Source organism: Brassica napus, chromosome A6 (genome assembly GCF_020379485.1).
Source record: "Brassica napus cultivar Da-Ae chromosome A6, Da-Ae, whole genome shotgun sequence".
Taxonomy (NCBI): Eukaryota; Viridiplantae; Streptophyta; class Magnoliopsida; order Brassicales; family Brassicaceae; genus Brassica; species Brassica napus.
The window spans coordinates 20,750,997-20,777,248 of record NC_063439.1 but is presented as its reverse complement, the minus strand read 5'-3'; the positions used below and the strand labels follow the sequence as shown (position 1 = coordinate 20,777,248).

The window sequence follows — 26,252 nt, the reverse complement described above, 5'->3', positions numbered from 1 at the left end:
ACTTTAACTAATCTAGATTTACATTTTAAATTTGAATAGGTGGAGTTTAAGATTTATAAAAAAAATATAATAGTTAAGATTTTAAATAATCAACTAGACTTTGATCCGCGCTTAAGAAGCGCAGACATTTTTTTGTTGACCGTAAAGCCAAATATTAAATGAATTTATGTCTATTATTAGATATCTATAATATTTTAAAGTTGTTATATTATTATTATTATTATTATTTCAGTCCGGTACAATATTTTCATTGAATTTCAAATCTGAGTCAGACTTGTGGTCGAACCGAGAGATCCAGTTACTCATATACAGTGGGGTAGGATATAATAAAATAAATATGGTAAGAATATCTTAAAATAAATAAAAGACCGTTATGAACCCAATGAGAAGAATATAATTTTTTATTTGTTTTAGAATTTTTGATATATCAATATATATTTGACTTGTATAAATATATTTTTTAACAAATGTTATTAAGTTTATTTATAAGTACATTAACTATCAATCTACCAAAATAGTGAACCAAGTATTAATTTTTTCATTTTTTAATTTTATTAATAGTAACTATTATAATGTTTTTTAAATCAGTTTGAGACAAATGTTTTATTATTACAAATCCATACAATTATATGTATAAAGTTAATTGTATATATATTATAACAATATTTATGATTATCAATGCTGGTACGATCGTGTATATAATGTTGCTTTAGGTTTTGAATAAGTGATTTAGGTACGTACTTAGTTATAACTTCTTTTTTTTGGTTTCAGGAAGAGAAGACATGTCAAGCATCGATCGAGTTTGTATCGTATAATCTATGGTGTCTAAAGTTGATTTCTTTATTTACTTGAAATGGAAGTAATACTATGGCAATGTTAGAAGATCTAAAACTATGGCAAATTATGCTGTAAGTTAAATACACGTATATCTTATAAAATGTTGTGTATTAAATGTATAGATAGGCGACATGATTGAAAGAGAATGTGAATTTAAATAATTGATATAGTTGTGGTGTCTTAGATGTTTAGATAGGCGAGATGTTTTGAAAGACAAAGTGTCAAATGCTGTCAGGGGAAATAATTTATGTTATACGCCCATGGAATCAATAATCGCTATAGTTTTGTAATAAAATATAGGAGAGAACGCAAATATAATAAAAAGGAAAGGGTCACATGCTAATAGGAGAAGACCAAAAAATAATGAAAAGAAAGGGTCCAAACAATTTTGTAAATAGATTTATTAAAACTCTTCCCTTTTAATAGTATTGATTTTCTTTAACCTCAACACTAATCAATTTTCTTTAACCTCAAGCCTGACCAAAATGAAAAGATTACTCAAACTAGATTCTTTAACTGTGCTACGCGCGGTTTATATTTTGTATTCTTTTTTGCATTTATTTTTAAAAATTTGTTAACTTTATGTAATTTTATTTATTGAACTCAATTGTTATGTCCTACAATTTTACGTGTTACTTGTAATTTTAAAATTTATAACTTTGCATATTTATCTATTCTTTTAAAATAGTGGTCTGTTATTTGGATCATTGTGATCTAACAATTTTTCTATTATTTGAACATATTATTCCATATACTACGTAAGCATTTACACGCGAATGATATGGTATAAATTGGTAAAACTTGTCATTTTTGTATGTATATTTTTGCATTCTAGATTGTATTTAGTATAAATTTAGAATATATTCTTGTCTGACACATTTAAACCGAATGTTTTTACTATGTTCTGCATATATTTTGTAGTGCAAAGTTTTCTATTTTTATTTTTTATTTTTGAAAAAGGCTTAAGTTTTTATTTTTAGTTTCTCAAATGTATTATGGATTATGTGTTGTAAAATAGGTTTCCATCATACAAAACCAAAAAAGAATAACATGATTAACACAATAAAGATGAGAATGTAGTGTATGGTTATTTTATTTTGTTTTGTAAACTAAATATTACATCTAAAATTTAGCAGGATTCCAAATTATAAGAAGTGATACATTTGACTAAGATTCAACGAAAGAATTATAAAGAGAGAAACAACGGAAGTTGAAACATCATCGTCTCTCATCTTGCAAGGATCAACAAAGAGAATTAAATTTTAAAAAATAGAGATTCTTAAATGTATGATAAAAAAAATTTCAGAGGCTTCAATAAGAACAATGAAGATAAAATGTTTTATTGGATTCAATAAATAGTGACATGACAAAAAAATCATATTTTATTGGGTGATTTAATTTGCTGAGATGGATAGGTTTAATGGAGTTTATATTCCCCTTTTAATAGAGTAAGATTTAGCAGAAAAAAGTGAATACCTAAGGGAAATAAATGAAAAAATCTGAACCGGGTTTTAATAGGTTTTATCTCCTTCATAACCGGTTCCGGTTCTTTCCCTATTTATCTTCCTCTAAGTAAATTACTCCCCTCTCCTCCTCCTCTCTTTCACAGAGTCAACTGAGAAGTTTGGTCGACGGAGGATTTTGGTTGTTGCCGTCAACAACTATTCGCTAAGAAAAGAGATTTCATCTGTTTCTGATCCTAACATACCTGGCAGGCAGAGTGCTTCACTTCATAAATCTCAGCTAGGTATCAAACACCAATTCTACTTGATTTCTCTTTCGCTTTTCTGGGTATTGGAGATTTGTTTCGTATTATCTAAATCTGGATTCAAATCTTCTGATGGTTTCTTTCGGAAGCATGCAACTTTACAGATTTTTTTTGTTGTTTACTCGTGAGTGAGTGAGGATCTTAGTTCTGTATTCGTGTTCAAAAGGCCCAAACACTTACTTGATGGTTTTTTGAAGACATTACATGTTAAATACTGTTAAGGTTTGTGTACTAATCTTTCGTTATGAAGCAGTGGAGAAGCTATGGGCGGTGAAGTTAGGCAACTTCTCGAGCAGATACACAGGTTTTCTAGGAGATGTTTGTTCAGAGTCCTATCTATGGGTCCTTTGCCCACCCACCTCGCATTTATCATGGATGGGAACCGCAGGTACGCCAAGAAGCGCGGTCTAGAAGACGGGTCAGGCCACAAAGCCGGGTTCTCCACCCTTATGTCGATGCTGCAGTACTGCTACGAGCTGGGTATCAAGTACGTGACCATATACGCGTTCAGCATAGATAACTTCAGGAGGAAGCCTGAGGAGGTTCAGTCTCTGATGGATTTGATGTTGGAAAAGATCAAGTCTTTGCTTGATGAAGAGAGCATCGTGCACGAGTACGGGATACGGGTTTATTTTATCGGTAACTTGGGGCTTTTAAACGACCAAGTGAGAGCTGCTGCGGAGGAAGTCATGAAGGCCACGGCTAAGAATAGTAGAGTGGTGCTTCTTGTCTGCGTTGCTTATAACTCGACGGATGAGATCGTTCAAGCTGTCAAGAGATCTTGTGTGGACAAGGCAGATAGGGATACAGAGAGGATTCAGCTGGTGGATATTGAGGAGAATATGCAGATGAGCGTGGCGCCGGAGCCTGATATACTGATCAGGAGTTCGGGAGAGACGAGGCTGAGCAACTTTCTTTTGTGGCAAACAGGTAACTCTCAGCTCTTCTCTCTGGATGCTCTGTGGCCTGAGATTGGACTGAGGCATCTGGTGTGGGCTATATTGAACTTCCAGAGAAGCCATTCATACTTGGAGAAGAGGAAGAAACAGTTGTAGTTGTCTTCATCTTTCTTTTGGCTTTTGTTTTTTTTGGTCATGTGATGGTATACTATCAAAACGGAAACTTTGGATAAACATAGAACATGCAATGTATTTTACACACAACGAAAACGCTCGTTTGGAATGTCTTTTGATTGATCAGGGATGTAGCCATATCATTATTGCGACTGGTCTTGCACTGTTGCAGTCATCTGCTCCAAGCACACCAGATGATGGTTTCGTCACATAACATAGATTAACAATACAACTTCTGGTCACCCCATTGAAAACTTATATACAGTATCTGATGAAACTCACGGTTTTTTTTTTTAAATTCAAAATGTCTTGCATGATTGTCTCTATGGAGATAACACTGAAGCTGCTGTTAGGGTTGCTGCGGTTGACCCATTTCGAGGTGATTCTTGATGTGCTTGTCAAACCAAATCAGCCAGTTATTAACTTACCGGACTCGATTCTCGTGTTCTTCATCTATCAAATGCTACTCCTTTGCTGGGATTATTTCCTACGGAAACTATAATGGTAGGTCACCTTTTGAACAAGGATCTCAAAGCTTTAAAGATGGATCATGCAAGAGTTATCGACATCTCTGGTGGTATCGGAAAGCTTCCAAGGCCCTCTTTATCTCACCTGTGCAAATCTGTTTTGGGATATGAAATGCCGAAATCTCCGGGCAGATGTGTTCATGAAGCTGTAGCTTCAATGAAACTTGTGCTTGCTATAGTGGAGCTCAGAATAGACACCTCTGTTCCACTGCCTGATGAGTCGAGACTCTTGCCATTGGAGAAGAATGTTGTTTCTAAGCATTCCAGAAGAAACCTTCGTGGAAGGCAGCCTTTATGAGAGACAAGTTTCAACGAGTGAAGAAATAAACTCATAAAATAACCCTGAAAAGAACCATCCTGGAAAGAGAGCCTATCGGAATGCTTTTGCTATCTGCAATGTTTCTAAACGTGGTTGTATTAATGTTTTTCTTAGCTTAGTTATTAGAGCATCTCCAATGTAAAACTCCATTTTTTTCTTCAAAATAGAATAAAAATGAGAATGGAGTAAAATTGCTCCAACCCTATTCCATTTCCCACTCTATAATGGAGTGATGAACAAAAAAAAAAATTACTCCATTTATGGAGTAAATTTTATTATGGAGTGAGATATGAAATTGAGTTAGAGCATTCCTTGCTCCATATTCACTTTTTTTTTTTTTTTTTTTTTTTTTGAACATTCTCCATATTCACTTTTATTCCATTTTAGAGAAAAAAATGGAGTAGGGACGGAGATGCCCTTAGCTATTTAGTAACTAAAACTTTATATCTCTGTATAGTTATACTATTACAAATTATTATTGAAAAAGACGATTCTACGATCAATGATTTTAGATGCTTTATGTGTCTGATTGTAAAAAGATTATAGAATTTACGCTTAGCCGTATTTTTTTCTATGCTGCGAGTCTCTTGTACATCTTTTTCTATTAAGTCCCATATAATTTCACTTTTTGGTACTCGAAATCCGGACATCAGTGACAAAACATGAATGAATTTTTAATGGCGGCTTAAAATTTGAAACAGATAATTTTGGTTTAGCAATATAAAACCCAGAAACCCGGGGATGGAAACACAAAATTTCGGTTAAGAGATATAAAACAAAACAATCAGGGTTGGTTATTGAACGGAACCGAACTGAACTCTGGTTCGGTAGGTTAAAGTACAGACGGTCTGGATTAGACTCTGAAACCTAAAAAAATCGCAACTCCGCCACCGAACCTGCAACGATAGTGTTCTACTTGCGGCTTAAAGAGCCATGATGTGACGCCTATGCTATGTCGGGTCTAATTAAGCGTAGAGGAAGCGCCTTCTTTCGTTCTCAAACCCTAGCCGCCATTTACTCCAAGGTGGGTCTCTATCTTCTTCCTCTAACAGATTCTCTAGTTTGGTTTGTTGATCTCTCTGCGGCAATTGGTCGAACACTTCATCTGCGAGCTTCTTCTTCTGGTCTCTAGTTACAAAGGAGTAACTGCACGCTTGCTGAGGGAGTCATGGAGAAGTGTTCAGTTATTGATGAAGACATAAGTTCAGGTTCTGTTGTGTTTTTCTTCTTGATACTACTATACCTGGTTCAGACTGTAACATGTTGTCACTTGTTTGTTCTTAACAGTTGATACATCAAAGTGGAAGAAGGTACGAGCAATTGACTGTGGGATTAGAAATTCAATGGTTCCTGAGTCCTCTTTGAATGTCTTGAGACTCCTTAGACGTCAAGGTTTGTGTTCTCTATGTTTCTTGGTTGCTGCAATGAGAAGAAAGCTGAACTATTTGTTTTCCTTTATTAGGTTTCGATGCATATCTTGTGGGTGGATGTGTGAGGGATTTGATACTCCATAGACCGCCAAAAGACTATGATGTGATCACTACAGCTAATCTTAAACAGGTTATTCTTCTGTTAGTTTAGTACATTATGTTTTAGTTATTGCTGTATTCATCTCCTTTTTTTTGTTTGTTATAGATCCGGCGGTTGTTTCACCGTGCTCAGGTTGTTGGGAGACGGTTTCCTATTTGTCACGTGTGGATGAAAGGCTCGGTGATTGAGGTAAGCTTTCTGGTACTTTTTCATTTTTATTTTTCTCTATTCGGTGACACTTCTCGTTTTATAGGTGTCCAGTTTCAATACCGTGGCACAAAATGACACTGAGCATGAAAATGATACGCGGGATACCAAAGAGAAAATCAACCTATTCAAAATGTATTCTGGTTGGGATGCAAAAGACTGCAATCTCTGGAGGAACAGCTTGCAAAGGGATTTCACAGTTAACAGGTTTAGTTTCTGAAACATATGCTTCTCGTAGCAAAGAGGATTGTTTTCTTACTTGTTGTTCTAAATCTGTGTGCAGTTTGTTCTTTGATCCTTTTGAGCTTAAAATTTATGACTACAACAATGGAATGGAAGACTTGAAGGATCTAAAGGTTACTTAACCTTTTTTTTTTGCTTACTCCTATTTTATGTAAATCATTTTTATGGTATTAACCATTGTTTTCTAATGCGAATGCAGCTACGTACACTCGTCCCAGCACATGTATCTTTCAGTGAAGATTGTGGTATGCCTTTATTTATTCTTTTCAAGAAGGCCTTGTATCTGGACAAGGTACTTAAGTTTTGTGTCTAACCATTATGTCTATCAGCTAGAGTTCTCAGGGGGTTAAGACTCTCAGCTCGATTGGGTCTATCTCTTTCAAAGGATATTAAGACTGCACTACCTGAATCTATATCGTCCATTGCGAATTTGAGCCCGGTATTTTGACTGCTCGAATCCATCTCTTTAGTTTAAGATAATATCTTCCATTGTCTTAGCGTATGACAGCCTTCCTCTTTCCTTTTGTTCAGGTTAGAATATTCATGGAGATGAATTACATGCTTGGATATGGAGCTGCTGCGCCTTCCATCCTTCTTCTCATGAAGTACAAGCTTCTTCACGTTTTGCTTCCTTTTCAGGCAGCTTACCTGGAACAAGCTACTAAAACATCTCAACAAAGTTCCTTAATGCTAATGGTACGTGATTCTCGTTATTTGAGGAGCGTTTTTTTTCTAATGATCCTTTTTTGACGTTTGATGCAGAAGTTATTCTCCAATATGGATAAATTGGTTTCCTGCAAGCAACCTGCCGACTCCAGACTATGGTGAGTTGTTTCTTTCTTTATTTCTTACCTTCGATGATAAGCTCTGACTTTAATGTTTGTTTGTTTTGGAACAGGATTGCGTTATTGGCTTTTCACATCACACTAGTGCGTAACCCTCAGGAGGCTATTGTGCTGCACGCTTTCGCCTCGCTTCTCTACCACAGAAACTGGAGGGAAGCTCTCAGATTCGCTAGAGAAAATGAAAACTCAGTAGCTGGATACGTCCCTGAGGTATCTAAAAAATCTTCGAGGAAGAGATCCGATGAAGATCTTGCGGAAGCAGTTTCAGAATTCGCATCTCTGTTAAGAGATACTCAATATGTTCTCACTGATATGGAGTCTCTACACGAAGCCTTATACCATTTCCCATCTTTCACACGCTCTGGTCTGGTATGTACACAGTGCATTCTTGTTTCTTGTACCCCAAGTAACCTAGCTAATGTCTTTAATCATTGTCCTCTGCTTCAGTTTTTGCTTGATCAAATAGTTATAACGTTATAATTGATTGATGCGGTTTCTCCAGGTGTTTGTATCGAAGAACAAGGGGAAACAACTAGCGGATTTGTTTACGGGAATGAGTGACGTGGAATCATATGAAAGCGAAAAACATGGTTTCTCTATTGACTATTGCTCACTTGGGAAGGGAGTTACATGCGAAGTAGGGTTTGTTCTTGGCAAAATCATTCTGGACACCATCATCGAACAGCCAACTCCGGTCGAGAAGAAACAGAGCGCCATAGATCAGATTGTTCCATCAGCTTGTATGGAGGAGAAGAAGGAGGCTGAGTTGGTCATTTCTAAGGAGGATAACAAAGGTCTAGGCCAAATCCATGACTCAAAGGCATCATCTGTTTTTAAGGCTCACCAAAAGATTTTGAAGAGGATGAGAGAAAACAGTGAGCACAAGAATGAGCAAGAGTCTGAGGTTTGTCCGGACTCGACCTTGTCTGGTCAAGCAAAGAATCAAGATCAGTCTGTAGTCCAGAAACCTAAGCGGCTTCGGCCTCACAAAGAAGCACTAGTCCCAGAGGCTCCGAAACAAAAGGCTTCAAAGAGGTCAAAATCAGATGAACAAGAGAGTCTCGCTTGTCCAGCAAAGAATCAGCATCAGACTGTAGATCAAAAGAATAACAAAGGTGGCACTAAACCACTGGTATCTGATCCTCCTAAGCAAAAGAGCCGTTTGAAGGAGACACAGAAAGTGAAACACAACGACATCCCTGTGAGGGAGATTCAAGATGCAAAACTCGGCTTCGTCTCTGACAAATCTATGAGCGATCTTCTAAAAGTTCTTGTGAAACCAAGTCAACAAGCGTCAAGCAAAGAGGAGAGCAACTCGTTACCATCATCGGAGAAGACAAAGAAACCAAGAAAACTATCAAGTCTCTTCAGGTGAAGCTGTTCCCTATACGAAAAGTTGAGGGCTTAAAGCCAAGTCGCGAACCTTCTCCAGAAGGTATACGTTCCAGTGGCAGTCTCACTCAGCAATTTTTACATGTGTACCATGTAAGCTTGAACCAATTTGTCTTTCATCTTGTTTTTGATTTTGTCTCCGTTAGATGATGTTGCATAATTTGTAAGGAATTAAATCATACGGTAATATAGAAGAAGTTAGGATGATAAATCGAATTCTAAATTAAGGATGTTTTACTCTTTAGAAGTGATGTGAATACAGGCTTAAAACACAAAAGTTCATAAAAATTCTCACAACTTATTGATATCAAAATCTAAGACAATGCAAAGAATACTTGAACGTCTCATCAGACAACTTCGAGTATACAAAGCTCCACCAGCGGCTGTCACACTGAAGGCAAATGAGCCAGGTCTTATTTTTGGATACTAAAACCCATACTATGAATTTGATAGTGTCTGTGTTTGTAAAACTATTATTTATATCTACAATTGAATTCTTTTAGAATCAATCAAATTCTTCAATCCAATACCAGTTAAACATGTGTTTTGAATTTTATAGAACAATAAAATAGACACATTTCTTATTATTTTCAAACCCAAATTCGTTTAGTTGAATCAATTATCAAACTGAGGAATAGTTGATTTGGAGGAATATGTTTTGGTTATATTAGTTAACTTGGCATGAATCTTGACCAAAAATAGAGAGAAGCAAAGTAATTTGATTTAACTTTTCCAAAAATATTTTAGGCTATTAAATGGAATATTCATATATTCAGAAACACAACACTTGAAATGGAAAGAACTGTCACGGGCCAGCATAATTCTCGGTACGTAATCGGGTCCTTGTCTCCTAAACGAATTATTCTCTGAAATTAGTCTGAGAGAGCATATGATTAGCTCTGTAAATACGGATATTAGTAATAACCTTATGTTTATTAATTACTTGCTTCAAAACTATTAAAATAATTAAAAATTAAAAAGTTTGCTAAGCCGCGCCTATGGAGCGCACCATTTTTATCTGAAAATAAAGTAGAAGGCCACCCAAAAAAAAAAAGAGAGAAGAATAATAAATAAAAGTTTTGAAATAAGAAGAGACGACGGCACATGCCTTGAACCAACAAAGTTACCGTTAAGTCTTTTCTCATGCCAGACTTGGAAGCAAATCGTTTTATTCACACAATCCAACGGTCATATTCTCATCCTAGCCGTTCTTTCTTTCTTTAAAATTAAAAAAAAAATAGCTATTTTTTTTATATTTGTTTTATCTTCCTCTGCCTATATCATTCCCTTCTTCAGATTCGTCTGTAATATCAGACTAAGATCTCTTCGTTTAATGCTCTTCTTCTTCTTCTAGTTTCGTTGGTGGGTTTTCGCTTGGAAGAATCAAAAGGAAGAAGAATGGTTAATTCTTGTGAGAACAACAACAACATCGTCGTTGAACCAACAAAAACGATGATTCTTCAAGGTAATAGGAATATTTCTAGAGTAACAATCGAGGTCTTAACCAATGGAGAGATTATGACATGTAGTGCGTGTTGTTGTGTTATAGATGAAACGAGAAGTAGAAAGGTGGGACAAGAGATGAAGAGAAGAGTATTGGGTGAGATTAATCAGAATCTGGTTGGTGCAAGAGGCTATCCTTGTGTTGTCAACAAGAGAGGATACCTATCCAAGTAAAAATTTCAACAAAACCTCTCTGTCTCTCAAGTTTGTGTCTTTTAGTTTGATTTGTGCTTATGGGTTTTGTTTGGATGAATATGAATCTGTAGGCAAGAAGAAGGATGTCAAAAGAAGAAGCCTGATCCTCTGCGGTCATCAATTACAAGGTATAAAGCTTGAATCTTTCGATTCTTATTTGTGTTTTGTCTTGATTCAGTTTGAGAGAATAGATGTTTTTGATCTTCTTGCAGATCTCGAGGTGAAGAGCCATTGTGTCAAGATGAGGAGGAGAAGAAGAAGCTGAAGCCAACAGTTCCAAGCGTTGCAAACGAGGAAGAAGCTACATTGGACCAACCAGTTCCAATGTCTCTGGAGAAGCCTTACACTGAAGCTGATGATCCAATGGTAAAACATAATCAAAATCCCATCTTGATAAAAAGATCGAATTATAAAAGACTTACATAATGCTGAATTTGACAGGAGGAAGTTGAGATGGAGGATGTAATAGTGGAAGAAGAACCAATCCTGGACATCGATGTCTCAGATGCCAAGAACTCACTTGCAGCTGTTGAGTATGTCCAGGATCTATACGCATTTCACCGAGAAATGGAGGTGAGAATTGGTTTTTTACTTGTTACGTGTCTTTGAAGCAACAAGAGTCTTGCGTTTGCCCTAAAAAGAATTTCTTGATTTTAATGTGCAGAGGTTTAGCTGTGTTCCAGTAGATTACATGATGCAACAGATCGACTTAAACGAGAGGATGAGAGCTATACTAATCGACTGGTTGATCGAGGTGCATGACAAGTTTGATCTGATGAGCGAGACGCTCTTTCTGACAGTGAATCTGATAGATAGATTCTTGTCCAAGAAAGCTGTGTTGAGAAAGAAGCTTCAGCTTGTAGGGTTAGTGGCTTTGCTCTTAGCTTGCAAGTACGAAGAGGTTTCCGTTCCTCTTGTTGAAGATTTAGTACTCATTTCAGACAGAGCTTATACCAGGACTGATGTTCTGCACATGGTAAAACTGCTGCTCAATCTTGTCTCTTTTAAGACATTTTCTCTGATTAAAATTGGTTCTGCAGGAGAAAACAATGTTGAGCACTTTGCAATTCAATGTCTCGTTGCCAACACAATACCCTTTCTTGACAAGATTCCTTAAGGCAGCTCAAGCAGACAAGAAGGTAAGTTGCAATGAATCATTTTATTAACTTGAATTTAGAAAAGAACTAACGGTGAAACTATATCTCAAACCAGTGTGAGGTTTTGGCGTCGTTCTTGATGGAGCTTGCCCTTGTGGAGTATGAGATGCTTCGGTTTCCACCTTCATTACTAGCTGCAACAGCGGTGTACACTGCTCAATGCACACTCGATGGATTCAGGAAATGGAACACTACATGTGAATTCCACTCTCACTACTCTGAAGATCAGCTCATGTAAGTCTCTCTCTCTATCCATCTCATATAAGAAACTGATCCATTTTCGTCCATGTACTGATATTTAACATAATTGTCATGGTGTGGGGTTTGTAGGGAATGTTGTAGGAAGATGGTGAGTTTTCACCAGAGGGCGGCGACAGGAAAATTGACAGGAGTGTATAGGAAGTACAGCACATTCAAGTTTGGGTACATAGCCAAGTCTGAAGCTGCACACTTTCTTGTTTCTTAGTCTCATCATCATCCTTAAGGCTGCTTGCAAAGACAGTAATATTTTGTACAGTTCTGTTGACATATCTCCTCTGTTTCCTCTGAAACACAAATAACACACCCCAAAAAGAAAAGCCAAGTTCAGTTTGTCTGAAGTTTGATTCTGATTCCTTATTGTTTGTTCACTTTAATTGTAACTTTCGGTTTACTACATTTTTAACAATAAATTCCATGATGATCCTTAATCAATAGTATTTTTGGTAATAGACGAGTACTTTTAAAATGTACTTTTGTTAGAAGTAGTATAGATTTGGTACTATTCGGTTTAATACCCGGTCCAAATCCAAATGATAGAACAAAACCAACCCTAAACCAACTTTTCCTTGGACGCTTCGTTTCCATCAATTCCTTTATCTCACGCCAGCGATTCATCACTCACTCTTTTTAACTTCTATTCTTCAAAAGTCCCAAAATCAATTTGATATGGGTGCAGAGAAGATGGATCGTATCGGAAGTCTACCCGAAGAGGTTCTTTCTCATATACTATCTTTCCTGACGACAAAGGAAGCTGCTATAACCTCGATTCTCTCCAAAAGATGGCGCAATCTCTTTACACTCGTCCCTAACCTCGACATTGACGACTCTGTGTTTCTTAATCCGGAGGAAGGTAAGCGGGAAAGAGACGGTATCCTCCAAAGCTTCATGGATTTCGTGGATAGGGTTCTAGCTTTGCAGGGTGATACTCCCATCAAGAAATTCTCCTTGAAATGCAAAACTGGTATCGACACGGATCGTGTGAATCGTTGGATACGTAACGCCCTTCAGCGTGGCGTTACAAGCCTTGAACTCGTCCTCGATTTTCCTAGACACGGTGATGACAGTTATATGTATTTACTGCCTAGAGAGCTGTTCGTTAGTACCAAACTGGTCGAGCTGAGTTTAAGAAGCGATTTTGGTGTTGATTGGTGGCGTGGAGGTACAAACACTTTCTTGCCAATGCTTAAGACTCTCAGCTTTGAATCTAAGTGGATTCTGTTGTGCGATGATCTCGAGGTGTTTCTCTCTGCTTTCCCTGTTCTTGAGGAGTTCTACATGGCTGATATTGAGTGGCCGGAAACTGATAAATCCGTGTCAAGTGAAAGCCTCAGGAAGTTAACTATCCATGCCGGCGGTTTCGAAGACTTTCAAAATCCGATGAGCATTTCTTTTGATACTCCGAAGCTAGTTTACCTTGAGTATTCTGATTTTGTTGCCGCGGATTATCCTAAAGTTAACTTGCCCAATCTAGCTGAGGCTTTACTCGACTTTAAAGTGACTGGACATCAGATTGATTTAATACGAGAACCGGATGATGAAGATGATGTTTCTCTACGTCTTGGAAATGTGTGGAAGCTCATAAGTGGCTTAAGAAATGTTAATAAACTTTTCATTTCTGCTGAGACTCTTGAGGTCAGTTGTTATTCATCTGAAACATCAAATGTTTTTAAAATAAAAAAATGTTAATGTTGGGGCTTGCGATGGGTTTTTGTCTTGTTATTTCAGGTGCTGTCTCTATGCTGTGAGTCAATGCCGGTGTTCAACAACCTCAAATTTCTAGGTATTATTAGTGCTGCGGATCTGGGATGGCAAGCGATGCCGGCTCTCTTAAGGAACTGTCCACATTTAGAAACTCTAATCCTTAAGGTATATATATGCTCAAAACATTGTACAATGGTACTTAGAGTCACTTGAGCACCTCCAATGGGGGGTTCTACCCATTGAAATTCTAAAAATTCATATGTGTATAAGTATATGTTGTATATGTGTATGTATGTGTGGGGTCCATTATTTTGTGAACCCCACCCTTAAAGTTCTAAAAGCTTTGTTTTAAAAGCTTTGTTTACTGACTTGCTTCTTCTTTCAAGGGTCTCTTACACCATGTGACTGACAAGTGCGGGGATGTTTGTGACTGCATAACTCGGGAGGACAAAGGGCGTTCACTATCATCATGTCCAGTGAAGAAGTTGGAGATCAGAGGGTTTCAAGGAACAGTTAGAGAGAAAGAGATGATAAGGCATTTCTTGGAGTCTTTCCCATGTCTGGATGAGATGGAAGTATATGCCGACCAGAGTGATAATGATCCTACAAACGTGGAAGTAAATAGAATTTATAAAATCGTTGCATACAAGGTCCACGTGGAGGAGGGTTCGACGGAGACTGTGCTACAATCGAAGACTATGTCCCAAACCCAGATGGAGGAGATCTCCTCTCAGGTAATATTTAGTTACATAAAACAAACCATTACGGTTTTGAGTTAACTAATCAGTCCTTTTCTTGGATTCTGCAGTTTACACCCCGCAATAACAGAAATAAGTATGATATGGTTTACATCTTGCATGGAGCTCCTCCTCCTCCTCCTCCAACACCTCAGGATATGTCTGAGCACTACTACCTTAAAGAGCAGCTCGATGCTGCTAAGTCCAAACTTGCGAAACTTAATGAGTTTCTTAAGGAACTGCTACAGGTCCCTGATGCTATTGCTATCTTTGATAGAATTGTTGATCAGAACACGATGATAGCATCAGCATTGAAGGCTCGACAATCTGCTGCAGAATCAGAGGCGTCTAACGATCAGGAGAAGAAGCGGGACTTCGGGGCTCTTTTTGAAATCATAGCCGACCTATATCCAGATTTTGCATCAGCGTGGAAGGATAGGCGTGGGACCGACTTAGAACGAGGGGAAACGTCAAGGGATCAGTTGGAGATGACCGAGCTCGACCAAACTACCTCCACAGCTGTGGCAGCGCAGATCTTTTCCCCCTAGATGGACACTAGATCATCTTGTAAAACTTGTAATTATTTTGAACTACAATTTAATATACTATATTAATATATTATGGTTCACTTAAGCTTAAGTATATAGTATTTATTATTACGTTTAATTTTTATTCAAAAAGTAATAATTTGATGTGGATGTTTCGACTTCTCTAAGCATTTTTGCTACCCCTGTTCGTTTATTAGACGCGGCGTCAATAACGGCACCAACGAACTCTTTCCTCATCCGTAACCAAACCCTAAACCCATCTCCCAGTCCCTTCTCCACCCTCAACCTCCCCGCCACAACCAAACCCGCTTCCACCACCGTCGAATCCGACCCGAAAACGTCCTCCTCAAAGCCCAATCATACCTCTACAACTGCCGCGGATCCCGCATGAGCGTCATGGAGATGAGCCACCGCGGCAAAGAGTTCCTCTCCATCATCCAAAAAGCCGAATCCGATCTCCGCCGCCTCCTCGACATCTCTCCGGAATACTCCGCCACCACCTACTTTGTCTCAGGCAGAAGGTTCAGGGAAGACTCTGACTCAGTCAGAGGGACCAGTCTCTGCGCTAGCCGTTAAGGCTTCTAACGTTACAAACTTCATTGCCGTCAAGATGGTACGTCAGAGCCCCCCCCCCCCCACACACACACACAGAAAGTGAACCTTCTGCCTGAGCCGGAGTGTTTGGAGCATTTTAGTCTGATACGACCTTTGATGAGTTGGAGCAGAACCCGCACGCCAAGTGTTTGCATATATGCGCCAATGAGACTATCCATGGAGTCGAGTTCAAAGCCGGTGGATGTGTCCAGGTTCTGTGTGATCTACGCCGGTGCGCAGAAGAATGTCGGTGATCGGAAAGGCTCGTGATGTTACGTTGATTACAAGATTCATGATGAGAACAGTTCCTTGTACAACACGCCTCCCTGTGTTTCGGGGTATACATGTGTGATTTCGTTTTTGATGAATATTCCTTTCACGATGTTGGAGAAATCGGAGTTGGTAGCAGAGTAGCTGCGAATGAGAAGATGGTGCAGCTCAAGGGGCATAGGTCAGTCAGTGGGAGGGTATGAGAGCTTCCATTTACAATGCAATGTCTTTGGCTGGAGTTGAAAAGCTTGTTGCTTTCCTGAAAGAGTTCCACGCAAGGCATGCTTGATTTCTCATCTTCTGGTTTGCTTTCTGGTGATCTTGTTGTTGAGTATAAACTGCGAATGCTTGTGATTTGAGCTTTTTTTTCATTTATAATTCTTTGGCTGCAAGATTTCATGTTCAAGCAAGAATCATTTATACTAGGTTGATTGGATGGATGATAGTCTCAGTTTGTTTGAGACTGAAAACTTTTAGAAATCAAAATCTTTTAATATAACAACTTATTGAGAAAATGCTGAGAGATATTATAACCCTTTGTTGATAAGCAAAGGCAAACAAGTATATCTCATGTTGTGCTGTTAGTGTGTCCGTTCTCTGCATCTCCTGATGAAACTGCTCCTGTTTTTAGAAACGCAAAAGAGCAAACTCAGGGTTCAAAAAATGTTATTTCAGACTCTTGATGTTACTGTGAATGTGTAAGTCACCGTTGGATATTGCCGCTTTGTAACCATCAGCAACATGTCGAAAGAACTCTTTAGTAGCATCTGCATGTTCATTCAGGAACAGTCACCACTAAACCCGACCGAGACAACAAGAAGAATACAAGAATCTGTAAACTCACCATGTTTCATTGCCAGGGACGGGTCTTGCTCATCAATGACCCTGATCAGTTTAGCAGGGTTTCCAGCCACCACACTTCAAAAAAAAAGGAATGTTCATTGGTTACGAAACAAACATTCAATGATTTTTCAGATTTATTTTCTTTTATACCTATGAGGCGGAACGTCCTTTAACACAAGTGAACCTGCAGCTACCATTGCCCCAACACCTATGCTTATGTTTCCAAGTACAGTCACACAGGCTCCAAGCAATGCACCTTCGCCTATTTTGGGATGACGGTCGCCGGTTTCCTTCCCTGTTCCTCCTAAAGTCACACCCTATGGAAATGAAGATTCAGCTAAATATTTGATCTTGTAAATTTGACCTTGAAGGGAATGGATTGGAGAAGAGATGCTTTACATGCAAGATAGAGACACGGTTGCTTATTACAGCGGTCTCACCTATGACCACTCCAGTTCCATGATCCAACAATATTCCCTCCCCAATTTTTGCCGCTACAAAAAGTAGAACAATTTGTTTAGCACCTGAATCAACTAAAACACCAGAGAGGAGATTGAGAAACTGAGAAAGTTCTCAAACTTCACCTGGATGTATGTCAATTCCAAAAACCTGAGGAGAAACCCACAAGTGTAGATCAGACATTTGATTTGAAAGTTATTGCAACTTGAGAATCTAAATGTAGTTAACCAAATGACGCAAAACTACCTCGCTAATTCGGCTTTGCAAGGCAAGAGCTAATAGTGTCCGGCCTTGGTTCCACAACTTATGTGCAACCCTGTATGCTTGCAACGCATGATAGCCCTGTGTACAACAGAAAAGATCCAATGTGAAAGATGTTTTAGCTCTAAAGACTCAAGTAAAAGATTTTTACCTTCATATGTAAAATAGCAGAACTATACGAGAGACAAGCAGGGTCCCGGTCTTTAAATGCCTACAATCATCGAGACACATAAGAAAAAAACAGCAACATAGATCATGCCTTCTCACATGTATTTTTAGATGAGTGTTTTTTTTTTACCTGAATGTCATGGCGAATCGATCTCTGAATGCCTTTGTCATGCATCATGACACCATTAAATATATCCAAGAGTTGAGTTGCCAACAAGGTTGGGTTTTGGAGACGGTTGGCTAAGACGAACCCTAAAGCTTGCTCTAAACACTCATGTGCTAAGATGCCAGCATACAAGAAGCTGCTCAAAATAGGCTCCTTCTCTGCCTATAACCCACAAACAAACAGCAACATCTAATATAAAAACCATAGAACAACACTAGCACTGTTCCTCATGAAACAATTTTCAAAGTTTTAAACACTCAGTCAACAAGACCAAAACATCAAAAGCATCTACTTTGTTATTGGGTCAAGTCCATGTGTGATGATATGATCAATGGAGGGATTAAACATTCAAATCCTATGGTGGTCTGATTAAATGGCAAAGCTTTCAATGAAAGACACAAGGTTGACTTATTCTACTAAACCCTAAAATGGACCACAATTAATACTAAAAAGACAAAAAAAAAAGGTTGTTCTGGTGTAAAATCAAATAACAAGTAAACTGAAACTGTAGATTAACACATGAAGACTCGAACCCATAACAAGAAGCGATGATGCAGAGGAAGTAAGTGAGAACCTCAAGCTTAGCTTCTTCTCTAATAGCATCCCAGATAGGGTCGTAACCAGAATCCAGCAAAACCGGGTCAAATTCCAACTTATTCGTTCCCTTGGCGTAAACGGCAATACCCATCTCGAAAGGGAGCTCGTCGCCGTCCATGTCAGAAGATCAACCACAAGTCTTGTGATTGCTCAGAAGCAGGGGCGTCCCTGAGGAGAGCCATTTGAAACATGGGCCTGGGGCCCCCATTATTAAAAGGCCCCTATTTTAAAAAAAAATATTTTGTTTTTTTTGAAACATTAAAAAAATATTTATATGTATTAATAATAAAATCGAACAACAGAATTTAGTGGGACTTACATAAAATAAATCTTTTCTCTTCCCACATTTACAGTTTTCTTAGCTTTTTGTTTGAGAATTAGTTTTTTTTTTCTGTTTTGCTTAAAAAAAAAATTCTTGCTCACGAATTTTAAAATTTCAGTTATGTTAGAAGGGCCCCCATTTTTTCATTTGTTTAGAGCCCCACTTTTTCCAGGACCGCCCCTGCTCAGAAGAGAGGTAAAGGAGGCAACTTTAAATGGATATAGTGATGATGATAAAAGAGAAACTGAAAAAACCCTTTTACTCTTTTTTATTTTCTAAGAGGGTCCTCTCATTCACTCTGATTCTCCTGATGGTCGTTTTGGTGTCTAGTTGATCCAAGTCTTTTGTGTTGTGTCCAATGTCCACCGCTTTGAATGGTTGTACGATATTATTTGTATTTATTTTTATTTTTTCTTCTTTTTGGCCTTATCTAATATCTGGTTGCGACCGGAATTGAGTCCAAGTTCGTAATGGGTGATTTAGGGTCTCCATAATTGTTTTTTAATCAAAGAGAATATAAATTATTATTATAGTTGAATGGGGCTCTTAATCGTATTCCTCGAAGGGGAATATGAATATGAGAGAAAGACCACCACAAATGGTGTCAACTTGTCATGTTCTTTATTTTATTATGTTAATTCACAAAATTTCAACCTTAATATTTCCCTACTTTTCTTTGTCAACCCGAATATTTGGGTAAGAGTCCTTCAAAGAATAACTAAACTCTCATCCACGATTTAAAAGCTCAAAATTATTTTTTTTCTACAAAATTTAACTTAATATAAATCAAAATATTTAAATATAATTTTTTCTATATTTTTAATCTCGGTTTAAGTTCTTTTATGGTAAATTTGTTGAATTTTAAAAATCTATTAGCTTAACTTGTTGGGTTTTCTAATTTTTAATAATATTTATTTGTTAAAAATTAATAAACCGTATTTTAACCTATTCTATAATTCTTCAATACTCCAATTGAATTGATATATATTGATAATATTACTTTTACCTATTCGATAATTTAAATATTATGTTTCCTCCGTTTTACAATGTAAGCAGTTTAGGCAAAAAGCACTAAGATTAAGATAATTGTTATAGTATTTAATTAATAAATTCAAACCAATTAAAAAAAGTTGACATTATTTGATTGGTTACAATATATCTAACAAATGTAAAAATTATCCAGAGATGTGAAAACTACCTACATACTGAAACAAAAAAAATTCCTAAAACTATTTATATTGTGAGTGAGTAGAATTTTATTTTAATTTTTATAACTCCAGTTGGATTAATATATATATTGAGAATATTTTTAATAACATTTATCAATTTAATTATTTTAAAAATGTGAAGTAAAAATAAAATTATGTTTTTTCATTACAAAATAAAATAAAAGTACAAATCTAATAACATTTGGATCTTCAAATATGTAATACTTGATTCTCAAGTGTCAACTAATCAAAGAGAGGGAAACAAACACACTGTGACACACAATATTGGTTTGAAGAAAAGAGTTCGATTTTATTTCAAAAAAAGTTTATCAGCTAAAACTTAAAAGGTTATAATGTACATGGATCTTATGTAATTGTTCTATCAGTTTTGACCTTTCTGGAGCTAATTCAAAACAAGAATCGAATACATAAATGAAAATCATGATTCTATTTCTTCCACAAAGTTAAGGTTATGTGATTAAAAATTAAAATGGCAAAGACAGAAACAAGATATCAAATGGATAAGTCAAAAGATAATGAATTTATGAAATATGAAACTTACCTAATGAAGGTCGTGGCTGGGTTGTTTGTTATTTGATTTGAATTCCTAAAGCATTTTCTTTGACTTGTCTTAGCTTTATTGCTTTCTTTTAAAGATGTTGATCTTTATGAGTGATAAACAAGACTTGAGACTGTAGAAGCACCTTATCATAATGGTGAAGCTTCTACACCAAGTTCTAGGTTTGAATCCTAGGTTATGCAATTTTCTGCATATCGATTTATTAGACAATTATGCATACTACGGAAGAAAGATATATTTGAACTAATGAGTTTGAGCTTTTCTTGGAAATCAATGGACAGAAGTCTTGTATATTTGGGCTGGTAACTTGACATTGTTGATTCTAGACGGTCCGGTCCAATCTTGTAAACAAAATGCTTCACCAGTCTTCTATTGGGCCTTTACACTGGTTTGATCTTGATTAACTTGAGTGATAGTATTCTTTTATTTTTTTGTGGTACTTGTTTTGTTTTGTGGGAAAAGTGTCAATTCCGACCCCAATAATTTCAGACGTGCCAAATATGACCCGAACAATTGATCAGTGCCAAATACGATCTCAACTCAATTTTAATTAAAAAAACTACCTAAACTTCTTAAAACGTATTTAAATTTACATTGAAAAAAAGTTAGCAACCATTAACAAGATAAAACGACGTCGTTTTGATATACGAGCAAAAGTACCAATTTCGACCCCAACAATTTCAGTTGTACCAAATAGGACCCGAACAAATGGTGAGTGCCAAAAACAACCTCAACTCAATTATAATTTAAGAAAAACTATCCAAACTTCTTAAAACGTGCCTAATCTACATTGACTTAACTGAATTTAGTCAACCGCTAACAAGATAAGACGACATCGTTTTGATATATATATATATATATATTTAAAAATGTATCTCTCTCTCTCTCTCTCTCTCTCTCTCTCTCTATGTTCATTCCGGGACTCAAACCCGTGCCGGGATACCCTTTCAAAGGGGCACACTAACAACTAGACTAAAGTAATCTGTTGAAATATTATTACAAATTGAAATTTCCCATTATATAAACTAATATTCTTCTTCATCTTATCCAATTTAAAACTTTGGCGATTGCCTTTATATATTTTAGATATTGTTTACTGTGTCTAATATTTTGTACATGATATCTTAGTGAAAGAAAGGTAAAAGGCCTCTTAACATTTTTGAACAAAATATCAAAATATATATTATTAACTTTGAAAAATAAAAAATTTCCAATTAAGTTTAAAATTTTTAAATAACTTATATAAGAAAATTTTATAAATAAATTTAAATTTTAAGTATATTTAAGATCGTATAAGAATAAATATTTTATTATTTATGGTTTAGTAAGATATAAGTTTATTAAAGAAATGATAAATAAAAAACATGTTAATGTATTTATATAAATCAGAAAAAACTATCACCAAAATTTTGAATTGGATACGATACAGAAGAATAGTAGTTTATATAATTTTAAATTTGTAATAATATTTCAAAAATTTACTTTTATCTAGTTGTTAGTGTGCCCCTTTAAAAGGGTATCACATCACAGTTTGAGTCCCAAAATGAACATATTTAAAAAATACATATATATATATATATATATATATATCAAAACGACGTCGTCTTATCTTGTTAACAGTTGACTAACTTCTGTTAGTATCAATGTAGATTTATGCACGTTATAAGAATTCATGTAGTTTTTCTTAAATTATAATTAAGTTAAGGTTGGTTTTGGCACTGATCATTTGTTCGGGTCTTATTTGGCATGACTGAGAGTGTTGGGGTCGAAATTGACATTTTTTCTCGTATATCAAAACAACATCGTTTTATCTTGTTAACGATTGACTAACTTCTGTTAGAGTCAATGTAAATTTAAGCACGTTTTAAAAAGTTTGGGTAGTTTTTTCGAATTATAATTAAGTTGAGGTCGTATTTGACACTGATAAATTGTTCGGGTCGTATTTGGCACGAATTAAATTGTTGGGGTCGAAACTGGCACTTTTGTCTGGTCATGGCTCTTTTGAAGTGATGAAAAGTTCGACGTCTTGCAACTCAAGTTCGGTCAAGTCGGGTTCATCTTCTTGAAGCTGCTTGTTAGGACAAGGCTCGATATGTTCAAGCTCTGGATTCGGCTTTGGTTCTTTAAACTTGATTTGGATGTCTTCATCAAAGGGTTGAGCATTTGACTGGTGGGTAACCGCCTCAACTGTAAGTCCTGGGCTTAAATGGATGAACTAGGATTCAAAGTGCCTTATCATTACGGGCTGACAAAACCCTACGGTCCAGGAACACCTAACTGTATGTGGAAACCCAAATGAGATTCTCTTTATTTGGATGAGAGGACAAAGTTAAGGGATATACAAGGAGTGCATCATTCATTCACTTGGGTCTAGACTTATATAAAACCTCGACAGGGAAAGTAGAGAAGTATCTGCTGAGGAATAGGGATAATGATGGGAAGCTTGTGATCTACGTCATGAAACATAAATACTTGTATATCACGGCATGCAAATGAAGAAACAAATCAGCTATGGATATGGAAGTGCTATAATTAGATTTCTTACGCGGAAATGCCAACCATTTTGTACCTCTGAAAGATTCTAATTTTATAGGACATTAAAAGAGAGAAGGCAATAGAATATTCTACCGTGTCTGAAACGAGTCCAATTCGTAGGAAGCTTTCAAAGACAATCCTAATTATCTGTTATTTTTTAAAATCTCTTTTCTTCTTTCTTCTTTTTCAGTTTCTCCATTATAAAAACTGCATCGTGGGTCAGAACCTCTAAACAAAATCATCAACTCATCTAAGAAGAGGAAGAAAAGGTTTTATATATTTTTCCAAGAGATTAAAGATTGTTAACTTTCGTGATCTAAAATGGCAGCTAACGACGCTGGAAGGCCGTTGCCAAAATTTGGGGAATGGGATGTGAATGATCCGGCGACTGCGGACGGATACACGGTGATATTCAGCAAAGCCGGTGAAGATAAAAAGACGGGACGGAGTTCGACCAAGACCAATTCCCAGAGGAAACAAGACGGTGATAAACCAGCGGTCAAGAAATGGCTCTGTTTTACCTTCTCTTGATTTTGTATTAAATTCTAATATAATCCTAAGAGAGAGTTTAGCTTTGAGCCTAACGAGCCTTTGAGAACTTTTAGTCATCTAATACAAAAGATTCTTCCTTTTTGTTTTCTTATGATGTATTTATGCATTGGGTAATAATACGTATAGAATCAACAAAACTTGTAATTCTTGATATGGGATTAAAGAATGAAAAAATTTAATGAAATGATAATATTGAAGCAGAATAGTTGATTTTGAGGTGAACGCCAAGCTCTTTTAAACATATTTGTTTAGATACACACAAAATATTTTCTTCTTCCTTACAAAACCGTTTGTTAATTTATACTCTCTTGATTTGGTCTGCAAGTTTATAAAACAATGTCTTGCAAGGGTTTAGTGGGAAAAAGAGAAAACCATTGTGGTATGTAAAGAACATCGGCTACATTTGCCTCCAAATATTGTTGGGTTTAGGGGTTTTACCCATAAACTTGTACAGACAGTAAAGAAAACGTTTTACAAAAAAAAAAAAAAAAACAGTAAAGAAAAGTATACCATATTTATTCGCAAGATTCTAATCCAAGATCGACGGATTTACGATTTGCCCCGAGCCAGTCCTTTTTGATTGGTTACAAAGTGTTGCAAAAGCCTTTAGACTATCAATGTGATTCGGGAAAATATGGAGCACACACATCGATATGCCTTGGTCTTCAACTCCAACATTGACTGATCCATTGTCTGCTAATCTTTTACAGGTGTTTCTCACCGGATCCCATAATAAAATATAAAACGATCGACTAAACCTGTCGGGTGCATAAATATACTCACCAGCATGAGTGAAACCTTTTAGGTTTAAACAGGTTCCCACACTCATCAGATCACAGGCATCAAAACGCGAAAGAAAGTGTTGTCTCGACCACTTGTGTTTCTGTGCATCGACACGGAAGGAGAATGCGCCTGGTTAGTTCCGACCCTTCTCCACGACCATGATATTATATCTGATCCCAATGTAAAAACTTGGCACCCGTGGCAGGTTCTGTTACGGGGAATGCACATTACTTTGTGTTTGCGTTCGATGGGATCATATCCTAAAAACAGTTTTGAATCGTTCCAGCTCGGTAATAAATTCGGTAACATTAAGAATTGTCTCGTGCTAGGGTTCCAAGCTATCAGCTTGTCTGATTTATGAAAGCAGATCAAGCGATGCACTGATTCTGTCGATGACCAGTGACTACAATTTTCTGGGAGTTTTGTCTGATCGAAAGACAGAGAATTAGAAGAAGAGTAGGAGGACCTGTTCGAGTTCTGAGGAATCGAGGAAAAACACAAGTTGTCATCTTTTTGGAAACAGATTTGAAGGCTTTGCGTTTGGAATAAGTTGATGAAATATGGATCGGTGATGATTGATGACCAAAGCTTGGACACGCAGCTAAACTTGGCAACAGATTTCTCGGGCAGTCTTAAGAGTATCTCTGTGGTTAGATCGACAGGAAAGGAGGAGGAAGAGGTTGATGATTTGAATTGTGTTCTTCTTTTTTTGTACGGCTCCTTTTGCTCCATGTTCTGTAGTAACCCTATTTTGATCATAAGAGACTCCTTTATATACAATCAAAACTAAACCTAGAAAAGGCAAAAACACCAAAACTTTTAACTTTTATTTTACGTAGAAAGGAAACATTCCAAAAACCTTAGAAAATCCTAAACCCATGACGAGTTGGACTGTTTGAGATATTTGATGTTTGTGGTGCCTCATGAAAACGTTTCAACCATGATTTTGAAACAAAGTTTTATAAGCTTAGTTGAATTAATATAATTGTTTTTGAATAAAAATTAATGTAAATGATATTTTAACCTGACAATCAGTGATATTTTATAAGCCTAGTTGAATTAATATAATTGGTTTGGGTAGTTGAGGGAGTATAGAAAAGTCAACCTGACAATCAGTGATATTTTATAACTAACTGTATCGCCCAAGAGTAGTACTTCTTACGCATCGACCATAAACAAAAGTCTCTATGCAATCTCTCCAACAAGTTGTGCTAAAGATTATGCATCATCCATAAGAACTTCTATTCAATATATATATGAGAGATTTTCTAAGCGAAGTTACAAAGCCCTTACATTACTTTTGAGAATTTCTTCTGAAGACCCCTTTTCATCATCTCAATGATCTCATACTTGAAAAAGGCATGCTAGAGCTATATGAAAATGTCAATCTTTATCTTTGTCATTCTAAAGCATCTAAAATGAACTTCCAAGTGTTTTTGAATATCGGAATCAAAAGTAATATTTTTGTTTGTAAATTTGTAATTTACTAGAGCTTTGTTGGAGAAAAACTTCCAATCCTAAAAGATTTGACTAAATGAAATTAAGTCTAACAAAGATGAGGAGCTTATTTGTCTCTAAATCTATCGCAAACAATCAACATCTTCAAAAAAATAGGATAGCACCAAACTAAGTTTTTGTTCCTAAAATAGCACTCAAGGATGAAAGTCACAAAAATAGGTTTCATTAAAGAGGTAAATATACACTTATATCTTTTGGGTTAATTAATCCAAACCTTAAAGTTTAAAGTTAAAGGGTGGAGTTTTGGAATTAGGGTTTAAAATTTTATAAAAAATAAATACTAAAATAAAAAATAAAAATTTTAAAAACAGTTTCAAAAAGTATTTTTAAATTATAAAAAGAAAATTGAAAAAAAAAGTTTTAAAAAAATTTCGAAAAAAATAATTTCAAAAAGAAATTATAAAAATTTTGAATCTGAAAACATATAATCTGAAACTATAAAAAAATTATTTTATTTATTTTTATTTTATTTATTTTTATTTATTTTTGTTTATTTATTTAATTTTAAACCAAGGATATTAGGGATATTTTACCCTTTAATGAATGTCATTTT

The 26,252-nt window shown here is 36.1% G+C and overlaps 7 protein-coding genes across 8 annotated transcripts; 5 read left to right on the top strand and 2 right to left on the bottom strand.

Moving 5' to 3' along the window:
• The first annotated feature begins 2,380 nt into the window (after nucleotides 1-2,380).
• LOC106447052 (dehydrodolichyl diphosphate synthase 6) lies at nucleotides 2,381-3,804 on the top strand. Of its 2 annotated transcripts, none has more exons than XM_013888898.3 (2): nucleotides 2,381-2,584; nucleotides 2,859-3,804. In XM_013888898.3, exon 2 carries the CDS (start codon nucleotides 2,869-2,871, stop codon nucleotides 3,658-3,660), a length of 792 nt encoding a protein of 263 aa, XP_013744352.2. In that variant the 5' UTR covers nucleotides 2,381-2,584; nucleotides 2,859-2,868; the 3' UTR covers nucleotides 3,661-3,804. The 2 variants fall into 2 exon arrangements, with proteins under 2 accessions (XP_013744352.2, XP_013744353.2); XM_013888899.3 differs by having other exon boundaries at nucleotides 2,416-2,584; nucleotides 2,856-3,804.
• A 1,509-nt stretch (nucleotides 3,805-5,313) lies between these two features.
• Nucleotides 5,314-8,952, top strand: LOC106447053. Its single transcript, XM_013888900.3, has 13 exons — nucleotides 5,314-5,548; nucleotides 5,657-5,732; nucleotides 5,812-5,916; nucleotides 5,987-6,084; nucleotides 6,160-6,243; nucleotides 6,308-6,468; nucleotides 6,545-6,617; nucleotides 6,704-6,749; nucleotides 6,834-6,943; nucleotides 7,036-7,200; nucleotides 7,267-7,328; nucleotides 7,403-7,718; nucleotides 7,852-8,952. The coding sequence occupies exons 1-13, from the start codon at nucleotides 5,477-5,479 to the stop codon at nucleotides 8,722-8,724; spliced, it is 2,241 nt and encodes a 746-aa protein (XP_013744354.2). The 5' UTR covers nucleotides 5,314-5,476; the 3' UTR covers nucleotides 8,725-8,952.
• A 1,039-nt stretch (nucleotides 8,953-9,991) lies between these two features.
• On the top strand, nucleotides 9,992-12,289 carry LOC106348211 (cyclin-B2-1). Its single transcript, XM_013787901.3, has 9 exons — nucleotides 9,992-10,206; nucleotides 10,291-10,414; nucleotides 10,511-10,567; nucleotides 10,652-10,805; nucleotides 10,881-11,012; nucleotides 11,104-11,415; nucleotides 11,480-11,578; nucleotides 11,652-11,830; nucleotides 11,927-12,289. The coding sequence occupies exons 1-9, from the start codon at nucleotides 10,140-10,142 to the stop codon at nucleotides 12,060-12,062; spliced, it is 1,260 nt and encodes a 419-aa protein (XP_013643355.2). The 5' UTR covers nucleotides 9,992-10,139; the 3' UTR covers nucleotides 12,063-12,289.
• Nucleotides 12,290-12,316: 27 nt separating this feature from the next.
• On the top strand, nucleotides 12,317-14,928 carry LOC106348212 (F-box/LRR-repeat protein At3g58930-like). The gene is made up of 4 exons (XM_048735033.1): nucleotides 12,317-13,489; nucleotides 13,583-13,723; nucleotides 13,945-14,292; nucleotides 14,367-14,928. The coding sequence occupies exons 1-4, from the start codon at nucleotides 12,524-12,526 to the stop codon at nucleotides 14,841-14,843; spliced, it is 1,932 nt and encodes a 643-aa protein (XP_048590990.1). The 5' UTR covers nucleotides 12,317-12,523; the 3' UTR covers nucleotides 14,844-14,928.
• A 1,210-nt stretch (nucleotides 14,929-16,138) lies between these two features.
• LOC125575868 (serine acetyltransferase 2) lies at nucleotides 16,139-18,950 on the bottom strand. The gene is made up of 11 exons (XM_048735034.1): nucleotides 18,715-18,950; nucleotides 18,179-18,358; nucleotides 17,569-17,766; nucleotides 17,422-17,481; nucleotides 17,256-17,351; nucleotides 17,135-17,159; nucleotides 16,950-17,044; nucleotides 16,701-16,867; nucleotides 16,552-16,625; nucleotides 16,415-16,474; nucleotides 16,139-16,328 (listed from the first exon to the last, which is right to left on the bottom strand). The coding sequence occupies exons 2-11, from the start codon at nucleotides 18,317-18,319 to the stop codon at nucleotides 16,276-16,278; spliced, it is 969 nt and encodes a 322-aa protein (XP_048590991.1). The 5' UTR covers nucleotides 18,320-18,358; nucleotides 18,715-18,950; the 3' UTR covers nucleotides 16,139-16,275.
• A 3,916-nt stretch (nucleotides 18,951-22,866) lies between these two features.
• On the top strand, nucleotides 22,867-23,582 carry LOC106351970 (protein NOI4). The gene has a single exon (XM_013791669.3). The coding sequence runs from the start codon at nucleotides 23,168-23,170 to the stop codon at nucleotides 23,375-23,377; it is 210 nt and encodes a 69-aa protein (XP_013647123.2). The 5' UTR covers nucleotides 22,867-23,167; the 3' UTR covers nucleotides 23,378-23,582.
• A 644-nt stretch (nucleotides 23,583-24,226) lies between these two features.
• On the bottom strand, nucleotides 24,227-25,766 carry LOC125610000 (putative F-box protein At1g47790). The gene has a single exon (XM_048781641.1). It carries the CDS (start codon nucleotides 24,938-24,940, stop codon nucleotides 24,227-24,229), a length of 714 nt encoding a protein of 237 aa, XP_048637598.1. The 5' UTR covers nucleotides 24,941-25,766.
• Between the last annotated feature and the right edge of the window lie 486 nt (nucleotides 25,767-26,252).

Excerpts from the sequence above, each read along its gene's own strand:
- LOC106447052 (XM_013888898.3), top strand. The coding sequence starts at position 2,869 with ATGGGCGGTGAAGTTAGGCAACTTCTCGAGCAGATACACAGGTTTTCT.
- LOC106447053 (XM_013888900.3), top strand. The coding sequence starts at position 5,477 with ATGTCGGGTCTAATTAAGCGTAGAGGAAGCGCCTTCTTTCGTTCTCAA. Across the intron at positions 6,618-6,703 it reads AAGACTTGAAGGATCTAAAG|CTACGTACACTCGTCCCAGC; the intron begins GTTACTTAACCT and ends ATGCGAATGCAG. Across the intron at positions 7,719-7,851 it reads CTTTCACACGCTCTGGTCTG|GTGTTTGTATCGAAGAACAA; the intron begins GTATGTACACAG and ends CGGTTTCTCCAG.
- LOC106348211 (XM_013787901.3), top strand. The coding sequence starts at position 10,140 with ATGGTTAATTCTTGTGAGAACAACAACAACATCGTCGTTGAACCAACA. Across the intron at positions 10,415-10,510 it reads AAGAGAGGATACCTATCCAA|GCAAGAAGAAGGATGTCAAA; the intron begins GTAAAAATTTCA and ends ATGAATCTGTAG. Across the intron at positions 11,579-11,651 it reads CAGCTCAAGCAGACAAGAAG|TGTGAGGTTTTGGCGTCGTT; the intron begins GTAAGTTGCAAT and ends ATCTCAAACCAG.
- LOC106348212 (XM_048735033.1), top strand. The coding sequence starts at position 12,524 with ATGGGTGCAGAGAAGATGGATCGTATCGGAAGTCTACCCGAAGAGGTT. Across the intron at positions 13,724-13,944 it reads TAGAAACTCTAATCCTTAAG|GGTCTCTTACACCATGTGAC; the intron begins GTATATATATGC and ends TCTTCTTTCAAG. Across the intron at positions 14,293-14,366 it reads TGGAGGAGATCTCCTCTCAG|TTTACACCCCGCAATAACAG; the intron begins GTAATATTTAGT and ends TGGATTCTGCAG.
- LOC125575868 (XM_048735034.1), bottom strand. The coding sequence starts at position 18,319 with ATGGACGGCGACGAGCTCCCTTTCGAGATGGGTATTGCCGTTTACGCC. Across the intron at positions 17,160-17,255 it reads TGCAAAGCCGAATTAGCGAG|GTTTTTGGAATTGACATACA; the intron begins GTAGTTTTGCGT and ends GTTTCTCCTCAG. Across the intron at positions 16,626-16,700 it reads AAGGACGTTCCGCCTCATAG|TGTGGTGGCTGGAAACCCTG; the intron begins GTATAAAAGAAA and ends TTTTTTTTGAAG.
- LOC106351970 (XM_013791669.3), top strand. The coding sequence starts at position 23,168 with ATGGCAGCTAACGACGCTGGAAGGCCGTTGCCAAAATTTGGGGAATGG.
- LOC125610000 (XM_048781641.1), bottom strand. The coding sequence starts at position 24,940 with ATGATCAAAATAGGGTTACTACAGAACATGGAGCAAAAGGAGCCGTAC.